Source organism: Monoraphidium neglectum (assembly GCF_000611645.1).
Source record: "Monoraphidium neglectum strain SAG 48.87 unplaced genomic scaffold scaffold04915, whole genome shotgun sequence".
Lineage (NCBI taxonomy): Eukaryota > Viridiplantae > Chlorophyta > Chlorophyceae > Sphaeropleales > Selenastraceae > Monoraphidium > Monoraphidium neglectum.
Window position 1 is genome coordinate 3104 of NW_014008715.1, and position 692 is coordinate 3795.

At 76.3% G+C, this 692-nt stretch overlaps 1 protein-coding gene across 1 annotated transcript; it reads right to left on the reverse strand.

Annotated features, from left to right (window-relative positions):
- Nucleotides 1-337: 337 nt before the first annotated feature.
- On the reverse strand, nucleotides 338-559 carry MNEG_14969 (hypothetical protein; the record flags this gene model as incomplete). The annotated part of the gene is made up of 1 exon (XM_014036560.1): nucleotides 338-559. The coding sequence occupies one exon, from the start codon at nucleotides 557-559 to the stop codon at nucleotides 338-340; it is 222 nt and encodes a 73-aa protein (XP_013892014.1).
- Between the last annotated feature and the right edge of the window lie 133 nt (nucleotides 560-692).

Genomic DNA, 692 nt, shown 5'->3' on the forward strand with positions numbered 1-692 from the left:
GGGCGAGTGGGGACACTGGCAGCACCGACACGTGCCAGTGTGTGGGGCGCTCGGGCCGCGTTTCGCGCTGTTTTCAGGGCGCCGATTATCACACCTGCTGGGTCACAGCAGCGTTGGCGAAGAGCAAACGGGCCGGCGCGCTTTTGCAGAGAGTGTACGGGGGGGGGGGGGGCGAGGGCGCCCTCGGCACGCTCTGCGTCTGCGCAGCCCCAACGCGCGGCACGGGGCCCAGCCGGGCGTCGGTGCTTGCCGAGCAGGGCGTGGGGCCCCGCAGGACAGCGTGTGCCGCGACGCCGCAATGAGGCCACGCGGCACACCTGCAGCCGCGCACGCCGCGTCACCACCCGTCCATCCACGCCGGCACGCACCCCGGCGCGGGCAGCGGCGCGATCAGCGCCGCGGCGCCGTCCTCGTCCTCGTCGCCGGGCAGGTGTAGCGCCGCGCCGCCGCCGCGGCCGCGGGCCATGGCGGCGGCGGCCGCGGGCGTGGGCGTGCGGCGGCCGCCCAGGGACAGGCAGGTGCCCTCCACCCCCAGGTCGCTCAAGGACGCCATGCCCATCCCCATGCCCATGCCGCGCCCGCCGCCGCAGTTAATGTCGCACAGCAGGTCGTCAAACCACTCGTCGCCGCCGTCCGGCCGCGGCGACGGCGACACCGACGTCAGCGCCGCTGCGGCCGCGCGCGCCGCCGAC